Source organism: Anolis sagrei, chromosome 4, assembly GCF_037176765.1.
Source record: "Anolis sagrei isolate rAnoSag1 chromosome 4, rAnoSag1.mat, whole genome shotgun sequence".
In the NCBI taxonomy this organism is placed as follows: Eukaryota; Metazoa; Chordata; class Lepidosauria; order Squamata; family Dactyloidae; genus Anolis; species Anolis sagrei.
Window position 1 is genome coordinate 28142515 of NC_090024.1, and position 21624 is coordinate 28164138.

General features: G+C 38.2%; 1 protein-coding gene across 3 annotated transcripts in view; it reads right to left on the bottom strand.

Moving 5' to 3' along the window:
- The window catches only part of OXR1 (oxidation resistance 1), a 279731-nt gene that overhangs the window by 51421 nt on the left and 206686 nt on the right, over positions 1 to 21624 (bottom strand). For all 3 annotated transcript variants that reach the window (XM_060775765.2, XM_060775764.2, XM_060775768.2), the window contains 6 exons: positions 16291 to 16373; positions 11645 to 11752; positions 9523 to 9642; positions 8054 to 8206; positions 5609 to 5793; positions 1683 to 2428 (listed from right to left, as the gene is read on the bottom strand). In XM_060775765.2, coding sequence (XP_060631748.2) covers positions 1683 to 2428; positions 5609 to 5793; positions 8054 to 8206; positions 9523 to 9642; positions 11645 to 11752; positions 16291 to 16373 — 1395 coding nt within the window. The remainder of the gene's footprint in view (positions 1 to 1682; positions 2429 to 5608; positions 5794 to 8053; positions 8207 to 9522; positions 9643 to 11644; positions 11753 to 16290; positions 16374 to 21624) is intronic.

The following is a 21624-nucleotide window of genomic DNA, read 5'->3' on the forward strand; positions in this document are numbered from 1 at the left end:
CTTTGAATCTCACCCATGGAGATAGATAGATAGATAGATAGATAGATAGATAGATAAGATAGATAAAATACTTCTTTTAAATGGAACTACTAGTTGGAAAATACTGAAAAGGTAAATTAGAGGTAAAATTGTTATTTGAAAACCATGTTGTTATGTTACTACAAAACTCTGCGGGATACTGGATAACCACACGTGCATCATTTCCGTCCTCTGTCCACTGACCCCTTAATAGAAGTTTGCCTAAGACAGCTAATTAGTAGTTTTAACCAAATTAGAGTCTGATTATCTCATTAAACTCAAACAGCATTCATGTATTTCTGCAAATTATGATAATTTGTAGAAATCTAAACTGTGATATACACGCTCACCAATGCTAATAACCCACAATCTTGACTCGGTGGTCTGTTGGTGTATCAACTCTGCCCTGTCTAAACCACAGTTTGTTATAATATCCAATCCATGCATACAAAACTGGTTTGTCTCGGACTTCTTTGCCCAGCTTGAAAGAAATGACAAAGGGACAGGAGAGAAGCAATACAGAAACAATGTATATATGAAGAATATCAGCTGTTATTTAATTGGTTCTCTCCTGTATTCTTTTTCTCTTAAACAACCTCAATGATGGCTTAACACAACATTTGAAAGCACTTTTTGCATAGTGTAACATTTTTTTTTGTATCAGGAGCGACTTGAGAAACTGCAAGTCACTGCCGGTGTGAGAGAATTGGCCATCTGCAAGGACATTGCCCAGGGGACGCCCGGATGTTGTTTTTTTTAATGTTTTTCCATCCTTGTGGGAGGCTTCTCTCGTGTCCCCGTGTAGGGAGCTGGAGCTGACAGAGGAAGCTCATCCGTGCTCTCCCCGGATTTGAACCTGTGACTTGTTGGTCTTGAGTCCTTCCAGCACAGTAAGTTTAACCCACTTACACCACAGAATTCCCACAGCTCCTTACCCCTTTACCCTGATCAGGGGTGCTTCTGGGCCACACAGGAGAATGTGGAAAGCAGCAACTAATTCAATAGAATTATTCGAGCAACTCTTTGGAACAGTTAGTAATTACTAATATTGATTTATTTGATTTTATTACATTTATTTCAAATACTGATTTTATTGGGTTGTTGTAGGTTTTTCGGGCTGTATGGCCATGGTCTAGAGGCATTCTCTCTAGACCATGGCCATATGGCCCGAAAAAACCTACAACAACCCAGTGATTCCGGCCATGAAAGCCTTCGACAATACTGATTTCTGATTTTATTATTTATTTGCCATATTATTAAATGTATTGTGTTGTGTTATGTTATTGTAAGTCGCCTTGAGTCCCCATGGGGAGAAAGGTAGGGTAGGAAAAAAGTTAATAAAATATTAATTTAAAAAAACAACACTGATTATATCTCACATTTATTTTGTTTCTCATCATACTCTTTTGAAAAGACTCTGAAAGGAAATCAAGGCAACTCCTATTACCGTTTCCACTTCTACTTTTTTCTTGATTTTAACTGACAAATATTTTAATTGTTGATTAAAGTAATGTGAGACTATCTGCTACTTTCCCTCCTAATGGGATTAAGACATTTAAGATGCAGGGTTGTCTAATGGGCATACATCACCAACACAGTCGCTTTGCTTTGTTAAACTATAAGAAAAGCAAGTACTTCATTTTCTGCTGACACTAAGCTCTTACCTTCTAGTGCTCCATCTGCTGTTGCCACTTTGTGTTTCATTTCTTTATGTGTATCCTGATGCATGTTATCCCTTTGTTGTTTGGTTTGTTGCATAGTATGGCTCTTCCACAGTTTACGTAGTGTCTCAATATCTGTCTCCGAATCTCGAGTTGGCTCTTTTACAAGTTTGTCTTTATGTGCAATATCTCCTTCAGAGTCATTTTCTTCTGAACGCAAACACTCCTCACCTTCAGGTATATTTTCCATCACAGATTTCTGATCTGTGCTAGGCTTTACATCTGTATCGGATTGTGCTTGTGCATCAGCAGCTTCTTTTACTGTGCCCTGTACATCTTCCGGTGCTGTCTGTGCTACTTCTGGACTCACAGTATCACTTACAGACTTGCTGCCCTCATTCGATGGCTGTTCTTCTACACTGGTACTTACATAGCCAGGGACATTAGCGGAGTCTGTAATAATTGTAACATGTTCTGTGCCAGGCTGGTTCACTGTCTGAACAGAATCCAATGACGCTCCAGAAGATTTGTCTTGTCGAAGCTCATCAGAAGAAACAAGCTCCTCCCGTATTGGAGAGAGTTCTGATTCAGTAAACACATCTTCCGAAAGAGATTCCTCTGTGCTCCTTGGAGCAGTGCTGGCACTATCATTCCCTGTATCCCGCATCCTTGAGTCCATTTCATCAGTACTGCTTCTATTAATTTTCTTTAAGTGGCAGAAATCTTTCACAGATAACTGATCTACATCACTACAATGAAAAACAAAACAAAACAGTGTTACTACTAGACAAATCTGAAAACACTGGAACATTTTTCATCAGCCTCAATGTAATGTCTCTGAAAGTCCCATTGTTGACCATGCTAACTAGAGATCATTGCAGTTATGATGCCACACATCTGGGGAGTGCAGGTTTAGGGAGAGTGATGTCTGTGGCAGAGTGTCCATTGGTCTACAGACCCCATGCTAAAAGAATCTGCGAACCAACCTCCTCCAGGGTGAACTGAACCACCTAAACTGGGCTCTACAGGCCACAGACATCAGAAGAGATGCAAGACCAAGAACAAGCCATGAGAGTAAGGACAACGATCAACCCAGAGGAAAAGTGTTCTTATCAGACATCAAGTGAACCACTGGCCGCATAGAGAAACTGATAAAGAAACACAACCTAAAATTGTTTACAGACCCACTAAGAAAATCCAACAAATGCTACATTCAGGAAAGGACAAGAGGGACCCCCTCACCTCTGCAGGAGTCTACTTCTGCAGGAGTTCACCATGCAGCTGTGAATAAGTCTACATAGGGACCACCAAATGCAGCATTGCTCAGACACGAATGAAGGAACATGAAAGGCACTGCAGACTAACTCAACCAGGGAAGTCAGTCATAGCTGAGCACTTGATGAACCAAATAATAATAATAATAATAACTTTATTTATATACCGCTATATCTTCCTGAGGGGACTCAGAGCGGTTCCCAGATAACATCATAAAACATACCAAGTAAAAAACAACATAACCATAAGATTAACAAAACAAAATATAAGAATAAAAATTGTCGCCATAACACACATATATTAAAAGTAATCCTGCCTGTTCAAGGCAATTTAAAAATTTAAAAGGTCGGGCCAAGATTTGTGCAAGCTCAAAAATTCTAGAGGGCCTGGGAATGCAATGCTATGGCAGGCAACAATAATACTAGGTACAGGTCTGTGGCTGTTCATTCCAGGGTCGATTAGAGGAAATGATCTGGGTAATTGGTAGGAAGAATAAGGCCGTATTTGACAATGTGTAGGGCTGAGTTAGAACTGGTCATTTTCAAAGGCTTGTTGAAACCAACCTGGACACAGCATATTATTTGAGAACACAGAAATGCTGGACGACTCTAACAATTACCATGTGAGACTACACAGAGAAGCCTTTGAAATCCACATGCATGTGGGCAATTTCAACAGAAAGGAAGAAACTATGAAAATGAACAAATTCTGGCTACCAGTATTAAAAAACTCTAGAATTCCAGACAGGAAACAATCAGGGACAGCTAACACCTCACAACAAAGTATTCCTCCAGGCAGAAAACAGTCAGGCCTTGAAGCTGCAACACTTTGCGATGCTAATCAAGGTGAGTAAATTGCAACATTCACACTTGCCTCCAACAGACAAGAGTCCTTTCTCTCACCCTGGACATATCACAAATATATAAACTTCCCTTGTGCTTCCAATATACCTCACAAACTCTGAGGATACCTGTCATAGATTGGGCAAAATGTTAAGAGAGAATGCTTCTGAAACATGGCTGTACAGACCAGAAAACTAACAGCAATCCTGTGATTCTGGCTATTCATAGCCTTCAATAACACGATGCTACAATGTGTTTTTAAGGATTCCAAAAGATTTTGTGAATGTGCATATACATTTTAATTTACCAAGTGCCAACCACCTTTTTTTTTACATGGTGAGAGGTTAGCCAAGATCTGAAAAATCAAAGGCTTTCTTCAAAGCCAAAGGTGAACCTTATACCATCCCAAGCCCCAGAGTTCAGTGGGATTCTGTTGTTTTCCCCTCCTGAGTAAAAGCTCAGAGCTGTAACAAGCTCCAAGTTATAGGTAAGAAAGGAGCAGAATACATGAGTTTGACGGATGGGCTTGAAGTGTCCAGCAAGTACAGAGGAAAAGCAAGCTTCTCCTCTACCCAGTACACTGAGCAGGAGGACAGCTGGAATATACAGGAATTGTTTGCACTTTATTACAGACATCCTCACCAGGCACAGTAGTACCTTGACTGATATACTGAACAAGTGTCATTACAGCTTTTGATCTGTTCACTTCCTTCAATATTATTCCTAGGCTTAAGTGCTGCAATATAGTGGATGGGGGAGTAGTTTTCTCAGTGCATTTTTTCATGGATTTTTTTAAAAAAATACTACTTCTCAATGACTGCCAATCTAACATTTCTATTAGTGAATAAATAATATGTGTTGTCGAAGGCTTTCATGGCTGGAATCACTGGGTTGCTGTGAGTTTTCCAGGCTGTATGGCTATGTTCCAGAAGAATTCTCTCCTGATGTTCCTTCCACATCTATAGCAGGCATCCTCAGAGGTGGTGAGGTCTCACCACCTCTGAGGATGCCTGCCATAGATGTGGGCAAAACGTCAAGACAGAATGCTACAGCCTGGAAAACTAACAGAAACCCAATAAATCTTCTACTAAATACATTCACAGGACTTAAAACATTCTATAAAAATGAATTACCCTACTGATGCAGCATTAATTAATATTATGTGTATAGCATGGGCTCTAAGACCAAGATTATAAACTCCACCAGGGGCTCCTTGGGTAATGCACATGAATTCCTTTACTCTGTATGTGTGGAGTAATTTCTGGTGTCTTTTTCTAAAACTGGAAATGAAGTTATAGTCACTTCAAGCTTTTTTAAAAAATCATAAATTGCTACACATTTTTGGAAAGATAAGAATCCTCATTAGGCCCTGGATGAACAAAATGGTCCTAGACCTTTTCTACACCTGACATAAAAATCAGAATCTAATTTTCCTTTTAATTTTTTTTAAAAGATGAATATTTTAGCTTAACTAAAAGGTTAGGCAGAAAGATTTATGACTTCCATATCTGGTTAAGGCAGTAGGTGAATTTCTGATATGGAACATGTTTCTGGAATAAAATGACAGTAGCCTTGAAGTAACTTGTGATTGAAACCCTTCCTAAGAAGAACTGGCTTTATTTAGGAAAAAAGGCATTTATGTATGGTTCTGGTCTCTAAGGTATAGTATGAAAAACTAGAACCAAGCTATTTCTAGTGCAACTTACACGCATTTTCTCTCTCCCCCTCCCTCTTGTGTTTCTGAAACTTTCACACACATATAAGACACTTTCTTTTACCAACACCTCCCATTCATACGTAAATCTATCTTACATGGGTAATGAATCCTTTATTTTGCCGTCTACAATATCTTTATACATAGCAGCTGACATCACTTCTTCCATTGGACACATGATGCCATAGTCTTCACAGCCATTTTCTTGAACCAATGGATCCGTTTTATGTGGATCAAACATTATATTATTTGGAGTCACTAGCAGCACACCGTTGACTGTTCCCTAAGATAACAAGAAAAGTAATCAAACTTTCCCCTCTAAAACCAGCCAACCAATTTTAAAACATTTTAATAGTTACAGTGAGATTTTATTGTGTAATGAATACTATTTTTCATCCTGATGTTGCCTAGCCAATTCAACATCTCATAAACCTTTACCAAGGAATAAGCATTTAAAAGGGAAATGTTGTATGCAGTAAATGGAACCCTTAATTATTTATTTATTATAAGTTATTGCCTGTATATGGTTCTGGTCCTGCCTCTTTATGTGACCACATCTCTCCTTATGAACCTGTTTGAGCTCTAAGATCAGCCAGGGAGGCCCTCCTCTCAATTCTACCTCCCTTACATCGAGGTTGGTTGGGACGAGGAAGACGGTCTTCTGGGTAGTGGCCCCTCGGCTCTAATACCCTCTGCAGGGAAATTAGACAAGCACCTACCCTCATAACTTTCAGGAAGGAATTGAAAACTTGACTATTTAAGCAAACTTTTGATAATGGATAAGAGGATCAACTACTTTAAGAGGGGGCAGCCAGGAAGACAAAGCTCCATCGTATCTCCTGCAGCCTCACTCAGGAGCCACTCCTCGCAACACAACTGCCACGCTGGGGCCACAGGGTGAAGAGTGGGCAGCCAGGAAGACACAGCTACATAGTGTCTCCTGCAACATCACTGTGGATTTGTTTTTGGGATTTGGGGAGTTGGTCATTTTTGTCTTTGTTCAGCTTCTCACGGCATTGAATGTTTGCCGATATCTGTTGTAAACCACTCTGAGTCCCCTCAGGGAGATAGGGTGAGATATAAATAAATATTTATTATTATTATTATTATTATTATTATTATTATTATTATTACTATTACTATTATTAAACTATTACTGTTTGGGGGGGGGGGCACATAAACCTTACTTTTCATTAATTCTGAGACCCTGTAAGACATTTTCCTGAGCATGCCTATCTAGCAATATAGGACTTCCCAGCCCAGAAAAGAGCATTTTTTTAAAAAAAAAAGGGGGGGGGGCAATCTGTAAGAGTCTAGAAGGAAAGTTATCTGTTCTCCAAGTCTCTAAGACATAGCAATTATATCTATCTATCTATCTATTTCATAGGGACTAGAGTAAATTTTTCACATCAGAAACATGTTCCCAGGCTAAACTCTGCTATACCCATTTGATATTATATTTTGCTTTCAAAGGAGGCTTTTCTCCTATTGCTTAGGCGGAAGGTGCACTTGGCAACAGTTAAAAGGAAATGAATGTCTTTTAAGGAATAGGAATCTGAGGAAGTCTTACACTGAAATCGGTTTGGTTTCAAATGTCAACAGCACATATGAACAAGAGAAACAATCACCCAAAGCGAGTCTTCCCCCAGATTCTGTTTATACTTCTCTTCAGGATATACTGCAAACACAGTACTTATAAAAGGGAAAGTGTACACAGAAATGAAATAGACTAGAGCCTAGTAAAGAATTCCCATTTATTCAGTTGGAACTGGGTTTGGCTCGCTATCCACAAGGAAGCTAGAATGGTTAAAATCACTATTAAATTGATGCAGGCTTTGTTTGATTGATTTCTGGACAATAAGTACTAAATAATTACTTTCATTTTGAATTGATGGTTTATATAATTCTAACAATATATAAATTACATTTAGCATTGAAGTATGAAAATAGTTTTGTTTGATATTTTACTTCACCTGGTTTGGGACAGAAACAAAAAAAGTACGAACTCAGAGAAGGGTAAGTTAAAAATGTAAATTAATTTCAGAGTTGACACATGCCTACACTTAACTTCTGGAGAGGCTCAAGATCCATGAAATGGTAGGAAGCTGAAGCAGGATATTTCTACACTTGGCACACAGCAAAATGAAGATTTGATTTCTCCACCGCCCCCACTAGCTTTATGCCATGGTTGGTTCAATCTGTGGATGCAGAATCCTTCAAACCATCCACAATAATATTTTTCAGACTTCATCTTAAAAAATGAAGAATTTAAAAAGTGATGCCTTTTATAGTGGAAGATTTGTTTGCGCTTGACATCATTTACTAGTCACCATCATCACCTGTACAAACTTTGTTGGATTTTTCAAATCCAAAACTACATTTATTTTACCAGCAAATACTACTACATTGACAAATAAAAGTACAGATTTAACTAGTTTTTAGGTTGGCTTCATTTGCACTACTGAAAATTAGTTAATAAACATTTGTTTCCAATAATAGTAAGGAATAACATTATTTTGCAGAGTAGGTAGAGCCTTCTGTACCTTGTTGTTAGTTATGTATTTACAATTAATTTTGAGAAATTTCTCTGTGAAAGCTTCTTCTTCCTCTGAAGTGGAGGAAACCACTCTTGTAGGCCGAACACAAGTGTAGGCTGGTGTGGCTGTTGCTTCTTTCCAGTGTACGCCATCGGAATCCTGCAAAGGTGAGAGGAAGATTGGCAAGTGTGATGGGAATATTAGTCTTAGATACCTCAGCAAACTTGTTTGAAACTGAGAAAAATACTGAATAATTAAAATGACTTGATTTTTTTTAAAAAAATACGTAATTTAAGACAAAGTCAATGATTAGTTTTGAATTTCATCATAAAGTGGACTAATCAAAATATCCCAACAACCAATTAAAAACATCTAATTAAAAACATCACCTGCAAGAAAGGCTGATGGATTCTAAAATCTAGGAAATACTTCACATTTAGATTTATATTGGTTCTTTACTTGAACAAGAGCTTTAAATGCAAGATAATCCACTTAGGAAGAAAAAATGAAATGCAAAGATACAGAATGGAGGACGCCTGGTTCGACAGCAGTTCATGTGAAAAAGATCTTGGAATCCTTGTGGACAACAAGTTAAACACGAACCAATAATATGATATGGCGGCAAAAAAAGCCAATGGGATTTTGGGTTGCATAAATAGGAGTATAGTATCTAGATCCAGGGAAGTCAGGCTACCCTTCTATTCTGCCTTGGTTAGACCACATCTGGAATACTGTGCCCAATTCTGGCCACTGCAATTGAAGGGAGATGTTGACAAGCTGGAATGTGTCGAGAGCAGGGTGACTAAAATGATCAAGGGTCTGGAGAACAAACCCTATGAGGAGCGGTTTAAAGAGCTGGTCATGTTTAGCCTGCAGAAGAGAAGACTGAGAGAAGACATGATGAGGGCCATGTATAAATATGTGAGGGAAAGTAATAGGGAGGAGGGAGCAAGCTTGTATTCTGCTGCGCTGGAGACTAGGGAGCGGAACAATGGCTTCAAACTACAGGAAAGGAGATTCCACCTGAACATGAGGAAGAACTTCCTAACTGTGAGAGCTGTTCTACCCCAGAGTGTGGTGGAGGCTCCTTCTTTGGGAGTTTTTAAACGGAGACTGGATGGCCATCTGTTGGAATTGTTTTGCCTACTTCTTGACAGGGAGTTGGACTGGATGGCCCATGAGGTCTCTTCCAACTTTAGGATTCTATGAAATCTCTGTCAGTATATTATATTTTTCAGGAAAATTATCAGCTACATACACAAATGATATACACTGGGTTTTTTTTTTTTGTATCAAACTTGTAAGCTAAAGTTTGATTTAGAAACTCTTGTACAATTTTCTATTTAAAAAACACCTCAAATACACCTATGGTAATAGTTAAAATAGTGGAGGCTACAAAGTTCTCTTCAGATGCCTCCATAGGAATGCCAAGCATAACTTAATGTACCTTATACTATCAGAGGACATTTACTTACGCTTACAGCTGTCTTCTCAACTTCCGCTTCTGAAGATGTAGGTGACAAAGGACTTACAGGACTAAGAGAAGGAGAACTCTCCACGCTGGAAAGGTATTCTGGATCAGGAACATATAAAATCTATTTTTTAAAAAACCAAATGTCTGATCAGCACATCATCAATTTGCAAGATTTCAACATTATAAGCAAAACAGAAACACAATGTTTTGAGAAGGCTATTAATTAATTTGTTTCCATACATATTTCAGACACAGATCTATGAATATTTCATATACTGTGGTTGAGACTAATTGACAAATTATACATGCCTTTCTCATACCAGTAATTTCTTTTATTTAAAATGCATCTGTCTACTTAACCAAATATTTCTGGTGCTCTACTGGCATTCTGTATTTCGCATGTGGCTAATTCATAGAGATACCAAAATGCTTGTTCTGTTTATATATCTATTGTCCTTCCAACTCTATTGTACGCGTGGGAAACATTGACCGGCGACAGTCACTTTTAACTTCTGGAAAGATTCCATCTGCACTGCCTCCAAAAAATCCTGAAAATCTCTTGGGAAAACAGGCAAGCAAACTTCAGTGTTTTGAAAGAAGCAAAGACCATCAGCATTGAAGTAATGATTTTCTGCCATCAACTCAATTGGTCACATTGTCCAAATGCCAGGTCACTATCTCCCAATGCAGTTACTTTATTCTAAAGAACGGAAAATTGAATGTTGGTGGACAGCAAAAGAGATTTAAAGATGGGCTTAAAGCTAACCTTAAAAAGTGGGGTAAACACTGAGAACTGGGAAGCACTGGCCATCAAGAGATCTAACTGGAGGTCAGCTTTTATCAACAGTGCTGTGGATTTTGAAGAAGCACAAATAGAAGGCAAGAGGGAGAAAAGTGTCAAGAGGAAGGCACATCAAGCAAACCCTTGTCAGGACTGCCTTCCATCTGGAAATCTATGTCCTCATTGAGAAAGACCATGCAGATCTACAGTCACTTACGGACCCACCATTAAAACTCTACCCTTAGAATACAATCATACTCAACCACGAGTAATCACCTTTCACATAGTGGTAGTAATGGACTGAGCAGGGACTATTTTGTTAAATAGTTTAAGAGAAGAATATCTGGAAATTTAAGGTGAATAAGCATCCCCTACTTAATGTATCACATATCACTGGCTATGTCACCTGACCATAACAAACAAATTCCTAAGATCAATTGCATCCCAGGTTCTACCTTCTATTAGTTCCTCACATTTTCTCTCAGTATAAAACACTACCACAAGCCTTTCTCATTATTTTTAACAAAAGCTGTACTAGCCTTTTTCATACCAAGCCTCTGAAGAATATTAGCATTTATTTTATACCACCTCTGTTTAGTTTATTGTCGGGTCCTGGAGACTAGCTTAAGTTAAATTCACTTCAGATAGCTTTCAATATTTGTCTTTGGGCATGGTTCCCTACAAAGGCAATATAAAAGCCAGCATAGAATCTAATTTTGTTAACTAGCCTAAGAACAGGACAGGACTGGAAATTCAAGGTAAATGTATAGTTTTAATAAAATCTCATGCCAGAAGCCTTCCTGAATCAAACAGCTTCATATATCTGGTGTTGATAATCAGATTTCTGAATGCCTTCTCACGTCAAATTATAATACAGCCCTTCAATAAAAGGCAGAACATACAGGGCCACAACAGACTCCCCCCTCCCAAAAAATGTTTTCTACATAGCTTTTCCCTTTTCCTAATTTGAGGGAACATTCAAAATATCATAAGCGAGTACAACAATCTCAGGAACATTACACATACACAACAGAAAACCATCTTTCATGCAAGGAAAGCATATTTTAGTTCTTGCAGTAAAGGTGTAACTACATTTAAAAACATTAGCCCACTTCTGCAATCTCTTGCAGAAGAATGGGACTCTGTCTTTCCCAAGTGAGACTAAAAGACGCAGTCTATTTTTTCAACACTCCTCCACAAAAGAATTCAGCCCCAACTGAGGGTAAGAGATAGATAGATATATAACTAAATGTTAGAAAGTCAATGATCAACCTCTTTCCCAGCATCATTTGAAAAGAAAACTACTCGATCTGCCTCCTGTATGTTATACAACAGGTAATACCTGTCCAGGAACAACTGCTCTGGAAAACAGCTTGTTTAACTGAACCAATTCGTTGGGGGTTGTATCAAACTTCAAGGCAACGGTATTCAAAGAATCTCTTGACTCAACCTGTTAAAAGAAGATGCATATGATTTATACACATTATGGAAATTTTTACCTTTATTTTGAAAGATTAATATTAGATGCCAACATTATTCTTGTAAAAGAAGGCAATCCAAAAGACATACCATATATATACTACTTCTGACGCTCTACTAAGAAAAAAACAGGGAAGACTCTATTTTTTCAACAACTGCACATTCATTTTTAGTAATAGTCCAGAGCTACTTTTATATTGTTCCTGGGGAATTTTCTATTCTCTGTTAAGGCAACTTTCAGGGTCAGACTTAACTGTCTTCAGCATCCATAATATTTAACTAGTTTTCCTTTATAATGGATTCTGATGCCTTGCACAATATCCCAGAAAGGAGGATATAAACTGAAACCTATTGTGTTCTTTACAACATACACCCATTATAAGCATTTGGGATAATAATACTTTTTCATGCATTGGCTTTGAAGAAATCAAATTGGAATTGGAGTTCAATTTTTTACAAAAATGCCCCCCCCCCCCCAAGTTTTCCCCCATTTTATATATACAGTACATGCATACATATTCACTGACAAAGCTAGCTGCAACTTTAGGATGACCTTTCCAGATTCAAAGCCACATGACAGTATATTAATTTAGAGAATCATGTGTTTACAAATAATTAAACTGTCACACACAGAAACACACACAATTCATCAGAATGAGCCATCATAATTTAACTTGCTTGAAAACTTGTGTTTCATGATTCTCATTATGATGTTGCGGTCTGTTCATGGCGTTTCTACTCAGAGACATATTGAATTTATTATTCTTTATTTATTTCAGACATTTATATCCTGTCCCGGGGGGGCGGAGGGCAGGGTGGCTCATAACTGACAATCATTAGATGCCAAACAAAATCATAATTAAAACATTAGCTGAAAACAACAAATTATAAACATCCAGTTAAAAGTTAAACAAATCTAAATCCAAAGTCATAATCCAAGGTCTGTCCACTGTCAGTCACATAAATCGTTTGCATTATTATTACTGCATCTGCTGCTCAAATGCTTGGTCCCACAACCATGATTTAAGCTTTTCCCTAACGGATAGGAGAGACGGGGGTGACCTATTTTCATTAGGGAGTGTGTTCCATAGATTGGGGGCCACCACCAAGAAGGCCCTGTCTCTTGTCGCTACAAATCACACTTGCAAGGGTGGCGGGATCGAGAGGAGGGCCTCCCCTGATGATCTTAAACTCCGAGGTGGATGATAGAAGGAGATAACGTTCGGACAAGTAAGCTGGGCCGGAACTGTAAAGGGGTTTATAGGCCAAAGCCAGCACTTTGAATTGTGCTCGGTAGCAGACTGGCAGCCAGTGGAGGTGATGTAACAGAGGACTGGTATGCTCCCTGTATGCCACTCTGGTGAACAATCTGGCTGCTGCCTGTTGGCCTAACTGAAGCTTCTGAATAGTTTTCAAAGGCAACTCTACGTAGAGCGTGTTGCAGTAATCTATTCGGGATATAACAAGAGCATAGACCACCGTGGCCAAGTCAGACTTCCCAAGGTATGGACTTCCCAAGACTTCCCAAGGTATGGATTGAATAGATGTGCATTCCAATTCATCTACAATTCAAGAAAATGCTGTCAATTCCATGCCCTAAACCAGGGGTCCTCAAACTAAGGCCCGGGGGCCGGAAGCGGCCCTCCAATTTCATTTACCCGGCTCTTACTCAGGGTCAACCTAAGTATGAAACTACTTGAAAGCACACAATAACAACAACAAACCGATCTCATCAGCCAAAAGCAGGCCCATACTTTCCACTGAAATACTAATAAATTTATATTGGTTAAAACTGTTCTTAATTTTAATTATTGTATTGTTTTTAAATGTTTTTGCACTATAAATAAGATATTGCAGTGTGAATGGGAATTCATTCATGTTTTTTAAAATTATAATCCTGCCAATAGTTTGAGCGACTGTCACCTGGCCCTCTGTTTAAAGTTTGTGGACCCCTGCCCTAAATGGTTTGCCTCATTTCCTACTATACACAGTGATTTGCCGAGTTCAGGAATACCAGGTCTACTAGAAGAAAGATCATTTACCAAAAAAAAAAAAAAAAAAAGAAAAGAAAGAAAAGAAAAGAAAAGAAAAAGAAAAGAATAAGAAATGGGACAACTTGAACTCCAGCATCTCAAGAATCAGAATATGGTTTCTTAATTTTTATTGGCAACTAATTTTATTGCTTAGCACAGGAAATTTTATTTCTAAGCTTGGTTCAAATAAAAACAAAATTCAGCCTAAATTTCACATAAAGGGATATGTTATTAATTTGAAAGAAAGTGGCAGCCACATTTCCAAGAAAATCTTCAATTCCTCTGACAGGATACTATCATCGCCTTCTACTAAACAACCTTTTCAGCATATGGGAGACGGAAGTATTTTTTAATAATATTTTAACAATTTATATTTTGGAAAAATAAAGCTATTTTCAAAAAATACACTGCTTTAAGAATATACAGGATGAGTAAGAAACACCTTGCAAATAAATAAAAACTGCATAGATCAGTGGTTCTCAATCTGGGGTTCCCAGATGTTTTTGGCCTTCAACAGCTGGTAAACTAGCTAGGATTTCTAGGAGTTGTAGTAAATAACTTCCTAATGGTGTACAGAACAGTTATACGCAATTTCAGCAAATGAAGTTGGCAACAAAACTATGAGGGTCTAAATTACTACCAGTATATATTCTCACAATTATTTCACTTAAAACTTAGGGAATTCTCCCTAGAAGCCAAGATAACTAAACTGAGACTATAGTAACTTGGACATACCATGGGAAGGCATGACTCACTACAAAATATGATGTTTGGGAAGGTAGAAGGTAGTAGGAAAAGATGATAGACTGAATCAAGGAAGGTATGGCTCTAAGTCTCCAAGATCTAAGAGGCTGCTGCTTATAGGGTGACTTTGAGGTCTCTTGAAGTTACCATAGGTCAAAGCCAATTTAACAACAGGGCATTCCAAAAATCAACCTAAAGAACTTGGGTTGACTTATACACATGGTTGATCTATATACAGTAACTGGAAACAGTATTTTAAATGACCTGCCAAAGAATTACTTTTTGCATGTATGCACTATAAAATGATGCAATCTTGGTATATTAATACAAATTAAGTGCAGGTTTCATTGATTCACTATTGTGTAGATGAATAAAGCACTGGAAGAGTATGGTTCACTAAAAACTATACCAGCTGTCACAACCTGATTTACCAAAAATGATTGATAACAGTTACATCAAAATATAGCAACTCTCCATCATGTTATCACTTGAAATCTATTTCTGTACAAAAAGAAAACAGAAATTATACCATACTAAGCAGAGAGTGCCTGGAAAAGTTTTGGAGAGCTTGCAGGTGTATGGTTAGTAGAAGGTATCCTAACTCATTTTGTTAAAATGCAGAAACATGATAGTTACAGCTTGGCTTGCATCACACTGACTTTAAGTGAAAGAATTATGATACATTAAACAACAACAACAACAACAGCAACAATTGTATTGATTGCTTTGAGTTGCAGGTTTTTAAGCAAAATGTGGATGACCATCTACTACGAGTGATGCTTTTTCTGTAGACTCCTGCAATGGCAGGGGTTGGACTAAATGATCCTTGAGGTTCCTGCTATCTCTACAATCCTGTAATTCTTCATAGATTCACTTCCTAATTACATTTCATGGGCACATACTGGTGAATATTACTGGAAATTCCAACCAACTGGTAGGAAGTTCTCACTGTAGCTAGTTCTGTTTCTAAAAGATTTACAAAAAATATCCAGTAGATGGAATCTAAGGCTGCCTATGTTTTCATAAGTTAAGTGCATTTGTTTTACTTGACCTATAGGAGCTTTATTGCAAAGACCACACTGCAAATCAGTTAATATGCCTATTCAAACATCATACATTTCAATTCATAGCGAGATAGGCAATATGGAACAAAACATTTCTCAATTCAGTTTCCCCTAGTAACCAGAAATGTGAGCACTGACTGCAGCACTGTTGAGGGTCATTTGAAGAACATAGCTCCATTTTCAGACACTGCCATGGAAAACAGAACGGGGCTCTGAAGTAGCAACAGCTGAAGTAAAACGATTAAAGGAACACAAGAACATTTTTATAAACATTAGGAAGACAAAGTAATATTATGTTCACATGTGTTCAGCAAATCATTAACAACACTGGAAGCTTTAAGGACAGTTATGAGATTTGAAAATCTGTTTCTCTTCTGAGAGGAAAATGATGTTTTTGTACATAAAGGCACATCCTACTAATTTACAGAATATTTGAAAGGTTAACTTTGCCTTGTTAGAATTACTCTGCATCATGACTGTGAAGACTCAAAATAGTACTCGTCAATCCTGCTAAAATGATCAGCTGCCTGTCACAGGTATAGTCCAAAAGGGAAAAAGAAAAGAAAAATAACATGCAAGCTTTTTTTTTCTTTTTAGGCATTATTTTGATGTTAACTATCAAAACCTTTAAACATTTCCTTTGCATGCAATGCAAACAGAGTACTTACTGTGTATTCTATAGTCCCTTTAGGCTTTTGAAAAGACATTCGTCTCCCATCCTTCTTGTCGAGGGTCTTCTTTTGCCCAGTATCTGAAAAAAAATGAGGTAAAGCATGTGTTACATTCATTCTTCTCTCCCTCTCGGTCTTGTCACAGGCTGCTGACTACAGCCTGCAGACAGACATCAAATTCACCAGTTATAGAGCTTATATCCTGTGACTCCCGGCTCAGCTTAAGAGGCAACTAGCTGCCAGAACAGGGGCTTCATTCCTCCGCTCTGCTTTAAGGATGCGACTAATATAAACAACTCCAGTGATCAGTAATGCTTTGTCAATACCTGCAAACATCCAGGGTGTTCTCAATTCATAAAATGCCAAATAGCAAAACAGAAAAAAATACAGGGTAATAGTTTAATTAGGTCTACACCCCACAAGGTTTGCCCATCACCTGCAGTACACTACGCAGAGCTTCTGAGATCAGACCCAGTTTAAAGCTACACTTCCTTAAAAATAGCAGCGGCACGAAAACTGGAACATGTTAACGAACACTTGGCTTTTTGGATATAGGACATACAGGCAAAGCAATTGCATAACTTTGTCAGTTGAGAAGTGCAATGTTTCAAGAACAACCTCTCAATATGTGCAGCACCACATCCTCCTCAGCTCCACTTTCAACTGTTTGAATTTCAACTGCAAATTTGCATTGAACTGGAATTCTATTCCAGGGAAAGTTGCACTTGTTTCCAACACCAGCTACCATTATCAGAAATTGATTTATGTGTGGGCCACCTCAAATTTCAAAATAGAAGTGCTGAGCAATGCATCTCACCATCTACAGACCATCTGCTTTCTCACAAGAAACAAAACTCAAGTTGCATATTTGAGAACCATGCTATAAAAAATATAACATACACAAAGAGGGAACATCCCAATTTTTGCCTATTTATAGATTGTGGCAACATATTGTTTAGCAGCAAACTAGCTCCTCAGGTTGAGGAAGATTTTACTTAAGGTAAACTTTGAATCCAATTTATTTATTTATTATTTGCGGTATTTGTATACCGCCCTTCTCAATCCCGAAGGGGACTCAGGGCAGTTCACAGTGTTGGCAACAATTATATGCCATTGATAAAATACAGTAAAAAAACATCAAAATTGACCCTCCCATCTGTCCTAAAAGTTTTGTATGTGGTGTGGCCCTAGAAAAATATTTTAACAAATAACAAAGTAAAAATGTATTGTCAAAGTCTTTCATAGTCGGAATCACTGGGTTGTTGTGAGTTTTCCGGGCTGTATGGCCATGTTCCAGAAGCATTCTCTCCTGACCTCACAATCTCTGAGGATGTCTGCCATAGATGTAGGTGCAATGTCAGGAGAGAATGCTTCTGGAACATGGCCATACAGCCTGGGAAACGCACAACAACAAAGTAAAAACACCAGGAACTTGGGGATTTTTCTTGAACACCAGGAACATGGGGATTTTTAAAGGCCTGTCTACTAATGCTACTAAATAGAAAAATTACTGACAGAATCATAGAATCATAGAATCAAAGAGTTGGAAGAGACCTCATGGGCCATCCAGTCCAACCCCCTGCCAAGAAGCAGGAATATTGCATTCAAATCACCCCTGACAGATGGCCATCCAGCCTCTGTTTAAAAGCTTCCAAAGAAGGAGCCTCCACCACACTCCGGGCAGAGAGTTCCACTGCTGAACGGCTCTCACAGTCAGGAAGTTCTTCCTCGTGTTCAGACGGAATCTCCTCTCTTGTAGTTTGAAGCCATTGTTCCGCGTCCTAGTCTCCAAGGAAGCAGAAAACAAGCTAATAATCCAGCTCTGCACATATTGGCAACAGAAAACGTGGTGTCCTCCAAATATTTTGGACTATAGCACCAATAAGTCCCAGTGACTGAGATTGTGGAACATTTAGTCCAAAATATTAAGAGGATGTCAAACTGCCTACTATCAGTATAGATTCTCATGAAACAAAGAAACCAGAGAAAATCTCAAAATAGGATGAGATTTTCCCTGGCACAATGGGTTAAACCCTTGTGCTGCTAAACTGCTGACCTGAAGGTTGGCAATTAGAATCTGTGAGACAGGGTGAGCTCCCGTCTGTCAGCTCCAGTTCCTGCCAACCTAGCTGTTCGAAAACATGCAAATTTGAGTAGACAATAGTTATCACTTTGGTGGGAAAAGGCAAAGAGATATTCCAAGCATTCTTTCTGGCCACACAATTGGTGACAACACAGGCTCCTCCGCTTGAAAATGGAGAAAAGCATCTCCTCAGAGTCAGAGATGAGCGCTCCCTCCAGAAGCCAGAAATGAAAGGAGAAGCCTTTGCTTCTGTTTGTGTGTCTCATTGTATATGATTGTAAAGGCTTTGAATGTATGTAAATGCTGTAATGCATTTTGAGTCCCCTAGGAGAGAAGGGTGGAATATAAATAAAGTGTATTATAAAGTGTGTTATATTATTACTAGAAACTATATAAACTTCAGAAAGGATCTCATCAAACAGAGAAACTGGGGAAAACATCAACATAGAATGAGAAACTATGGAAAGTTCATCCTCAAGCCCTCTCACAACTTGATGCTATTTTTTAAAGAACCGGTGACATGATTGGCAAAGGCTTTAAAGAAAAATCAAAAGGGATATTAATTATTTAAAGAGCAATTAGTATTTTTTTAGTTAATACATGCAATTTTCTTCATATACACATAGGAAGCTTTTCACAGAAATACACCACACTACAAATATATTTTGTCACAGCCATTACTAGGTAAGATGTGTAAAGGTTATTAGTCATGAGCATCTTGGCACACTACATTAAAACCTGATCACAGGCCATCGGTCTATACTCCCACATCTACTATTTGTAATCAGAATTGTTCAGCTTAGTTATAATTTAAGAACAAATACCACCCAGGAGAAAAAAACCTGAAGATTATATCTAGACACCAATCTCTATTTATGAACAGTCAAAGACTTTGCTATTATTTCTGTCAAACTGCAGTGGTTTGTAACAAACTACACACTGCAGTGGTTTATGACAAGCTATTGTTTGATGGAGAGCAACACTCCATTTCTCCAGTTAGTGAAGACTATTCCCACCCGATATGTCCTTAGAAGCCAAGAAATCTAGTTCTCATCAACCTGCCCAACCTGAGTACATTTTATACCATCTCCTGATACCGATCTTCATTCTTCTACTAAAATAGTGTTTCTCAACCTGGGGCTCGGGGCCCCGGGGGGGGGGGGGAGGTTACAAAAGGATGTCAGAGGGGTCGCCAAAGACCATCAGAAAAAATAGTATTTTCTGTTGGTCATGTGGGTTCTGTGTGGGAATGTTGGCCCAATTCTATCATTGGTGGGGTTCAGAATGCTGTTTGATTGTAGGTGAACTATAAATCTCAGCAACTACAGCTCCCAAATGTCAAGGTCTATTTCCCACAAAAACCACCAGTATTCGCATTTGGGCATATTGAGTATTTGTGCCAACTTTGGTCCAGATCTATCATTGTTTGAGTCCATAGTGCTCTCTGAATGTAGGTGAACTACAACTCCAAAAATCAAGGTCAATGTCCACCAAACCCTTCCAGTATGTTATGTTGGTCATGGGAGTTCTGTGTGCCAAGTTTGGTTCAATTCCATTGTTGGTGCAGTTCAGAATGCTCTTTGATTGCAGGTGAACTACAAATCCCAGCAACTACAACTCCCAAGTGACAAAATCAATTCCCCCCAACTCCACCAGTATTCACATTTGGGCGTATCGGGTATTTGTGCCAAAATTGGTCCAGTGAGTGAAAATACATTCTGTATATCTGTTATTTACATTACAATTCAAAACAGTAGCAAAATTACAGTTATTTATTTATTTTATTATTCGAACTTATATGCCGCCACTCCCCTGGGGCTCCGAGTGGCTTACAAGAATGACTAAAATCTAACACAATTTAAAAACAATTTAAAAACAGCAATATCAACAATCAAAGGCCTGTCGAAACAGGTATGTCTTACATGCCCTGCGGAAAGCTGGTAAGTCCCGCAAGGCATGGACTTCAGGTGGCAGAGTATTCCAGAGCGATGGTGCCACTGCTGTAAAAGCTCTGCGTCTGGTTGCTGTTAGACGCAAGGTCTTGACACTGGGATTTTCCAATAGATATTGGTCCTCAGAACGGAGGGATCTCTGGGGTTGGTAGGGGGTGAGGTGGTTATGAAGTAGCAACAATTTTTTTTATGGTTGGGGTTCACCACCACATGAGGAACTGTATTAAGAGATCGCAGCATTCCAAAGGTTGAGAACCACTGTACTACAACATCCCAAGTTTAGTTATCAAAATGATAGAAATGCAAATTATAGCCAAAAAAAAAAAAAAAAGAGGAGCAGACAGAGGAATAGCAGAATTAGAAGTAAATCACAATACCTAGAGGAGGGGAAATCATTCAAGGGACTGAGTGTGTTGACTATAGCATGATAAGCATTAAAACCATGTTATTTTAAACCAAGTGGTTTGTTGAGGGAGGGGGAGAGAGTGAAGATAATTATCAAAGGTCTAATTACTACATATAGTCATGTATAAGTCAATAGCAAGTTTGGGGGCAAAATTATGGCTTATGCAAGTGTCTTATGGTGCCCTGATTTAACCCTCTCCCCTTAATCAGCTAAACTACAAATAACCTAACTGCTTTCAAAACTTTCATAATTTCAAAAGCAGTTGGATTTATGATCTATGAGATAGAATAACAAAATACTAAATCCCATGGACAAATTAAACTAGTTTTGCATGCTTGGAGATTACCATTTTGTCTTGGCCTATCCATTCAGCTTCTTTCACGTGTGAGAACAAAGCTAAGTGTAGTTTTTTGTTTTTTTTTTTAAAAGAACAAAACAGTACAAAAAATAAAATGAAGCACATGCACGACTCATATATCAAAATAAAATATTATTTATAAATGTTTGTACTTCAGATTTTATTGCCATCTATTAGATACCTTTTAGCACAATATTATGATTGCCATGCTGGTGCCCATTTTTAACTATGAGCAGACAGTTCTCATAACCCATTATTTTTCAACCATAAGAATAATGAATTAAAACCACTTCCCTAACTACACTGACATCCTGCTTCTGATGCAGAAAGTGGCAGGGCTCAATTCTACAAAGTGGAAAATCATAGCTTCAGAGAGAGTCTGCTTCCTCTTTTCAGCAAAGAAGAGGAAGAAACTAATATTTATCCTTTTTCAATTCAAAACTAATTGTAGTAGTACATGATTTAAGCACTTTGGGAACTGGTAAAGAGAGGAAGCCACATGATATTGTAATTATGTATTAGTTAGAAGGAA